The 2,001-nt window shown below is 58.1% G+C and overlaps 1 protein-coding gene across 2 annotated transcripts in view; it reads left to right on the forward strand.

Moving 5' to 3' along the window:
* The first annotated feature begins 6 nt into the window (after positions 1-6).
* Positions 7-2,001, forward strand: part of LOC103614402 (PHD finger protein 7) — a 3,814-nt gene continuing 1,819 nt past the window's right edge. For both annotated transcript variants that reach the window (XM_017732466.1, XM_017732467.1), the window contains exon 1: positions 7-1,957. In XM_017732466.1, the coding sequence (XP_017587955.1) occupies positions 1,915-1,957 (43 nt within the window). In that variant the 5' untranslated portion in view covers positions 7-1,914. The remainder of the gene's footprint in view (positions 1,958-2,001) is intronic.

Genomic DNA, 2,001 nt, shown 5'->3' on the forward strand with positions numbered 1-2,001 from the left:
ATAAGACGTTAGATTTTCACTATTTGCTGGAATGCCGAAGGAAGCATAAGGACGCCAAAAGAAAAAAAGTGAAAGTAAAGCAATAAACATTTTTTTCTGATGAGAAGCGTGTCATGTTTCTTCCTTGAAGAAGCTGCCAAACAGTGTTACTTTGGAAATCCTTTCCAAGATCTAATAGGAAAAACTCTGGGCAAACCCTGTTAGGCAGTGTTTGTGAGCTGGGGCTGATGGCCTCGGCTTCTGGGGAGGCACGGGAAGGCTCCAGTCCTGACTGGCTGGGCAGGCTGGGGCCATTGAGCTCTGCCTCATCCCTGGGGGCTGCAAGGGAAAGCAGGAAGGTCAAGGGCCCCCCAAGCCAGGGCCAGGGCCAGGCCAGGCCAGAGCGGTGCCCTCAGCCCTCCAGGAGCGGACGGGCTCTGCCAAGCCCAGCCTGGGCACTGCCCCCAGCCCAGGGACACCCGGGTGCTTTGCCTCATACCCGTGCCCAGACCAGCACAGCTGTCACACTCCCAGCTGGCTGTGCTGTTTCTCAGGCCGGAGCAGCGCCTGTGAGTGACCTCAGCAGCGGAGGAGCAGCACAGGAGCAGATCCCAGGGCCTGGGGAAGAAGGAGGTTCATGGCGCTGAGGACAAAGTGTCAGAGCTCGGGATTGTCCGGCTGAGCTCTTCTGGCTCCTTCTGCTTCCAGCCCTTGCCGAGACACGGGATCACTACAGAGCTCTGGGTGCCACTTCCCAACTTGGCCCTCCTCCGCTGCCTCCTCCCTGCCTCCTGGATAAAGGCACTCCCTGGCATTGCACCAGCTGTGCCTCCCTCCTAGTTCAGTGAAGGCATCCTTGTCCTCCCAAGGTGCCTCTCCCATGGAGACAGGAAAATTGATGAACTCCTGCTGCCCCGGCATCAGGCAGGCGCAGGGGGTCCCTGCTCCTCACCACTTGCTTGCCAGGGGCTCGCTGATTGTTCTAGAAGCCATTGATCTGGATTTTCCAGGAGCATGTTTGCAAAGACATGAATGAGAAAAGGCCAAAAGAACGGTTTGTGCTTCTCTTCTAGTTGTTTTTTACAATATATTTATTTGCTAGTAGGAAAGCATGGACCAAACTGGCAAAAGTGCCTTTCATGTGGGAAAAGCATCCCTCCTGCATTTGACTTCTGAGTGGAGGACTGTTTCAAGCTCTCCCAGTCAGATGCACACAGAAAACTCCCACTGAATTCTCTGGGTTTCCATCGGAGTCAGTGTAAAAAGTTGGGCAGCCGACTGCCAGGGCCAGGAGCCCTGGAGTGGCACTGCATGAGCAGCCCCTTTCTGCCAACAGTGCCACCCTCGATGGCTGCCCCAGGGCCTGGCATTTGACCCTGCACTTGCTGCAGGAACCCCTGCCCTGGTTCCACTCTGACCAAAGGCTCGGACCCATCTCAGAACCTCGGTTCCCAATTGGGCAGCCTCCCATGGGTGGCGTGGGACTGAGGCCATCGTTGCCCCTATTTTGGGTGCGCGTTGCTGATGTCAGAATGGCCATTGTGACCCGTGCGACCAAGGCCACAAGAGGGAACGCTGGGCTCAGGCCGTGTGTCAGTGCGACCTGACAACGGGAGGAGAAGGTAGGACAGGGACGGGGCTGCCCAGGGGCCAGAGGGGCCCCACACCTCGGGGCTCTGGGCCTGTGCTGCAGGCTCCCCTGCCTCTCCCTTCCCAGAGGCAGCGGAGGAACATCCAGAGGAGACAGCAGTGTTCCTCGACGCTGTGACGGGAGGAAAAGGAGGACAGGAGCAGGGCTCACCAGGGAGTAGTGCCCTCGTGGCTCTGGGCCTGTTCTGCAAACACCCCACACTCTCCTTTCTCCCATAGAGAGAGGACGAGCACCTGGAGGAGACCGCAGTGTTCCTGCACAGGGACTCACTGCTGACAAGAACCATGGCAGACAGGAAACAGGAGGCCCCTGATGCCAGAGAGCCAGGTGAGGGCAAAGCAGCCCTCCCGCAGCCTGGCGCAGGGGCTGTC

The sequence above is a fragment of the Corvus brachyrhynchos genome, unplaced genomic scaffold, assembly GCF_000691975.1.
Source record: "Corvus brachyrhynchos isolate BGI_N302 unplaced genomic scaffold, ASM69197v1 scaffold4, whole genome shotgun sequence".
NCBI classification, from domain to species: domain Eukaryota; kingdom Metazoa; phylum Chordata; class Aves; order Passeriformes; family Corvidae; genus Corvus; species Corvus brachyrhynchos.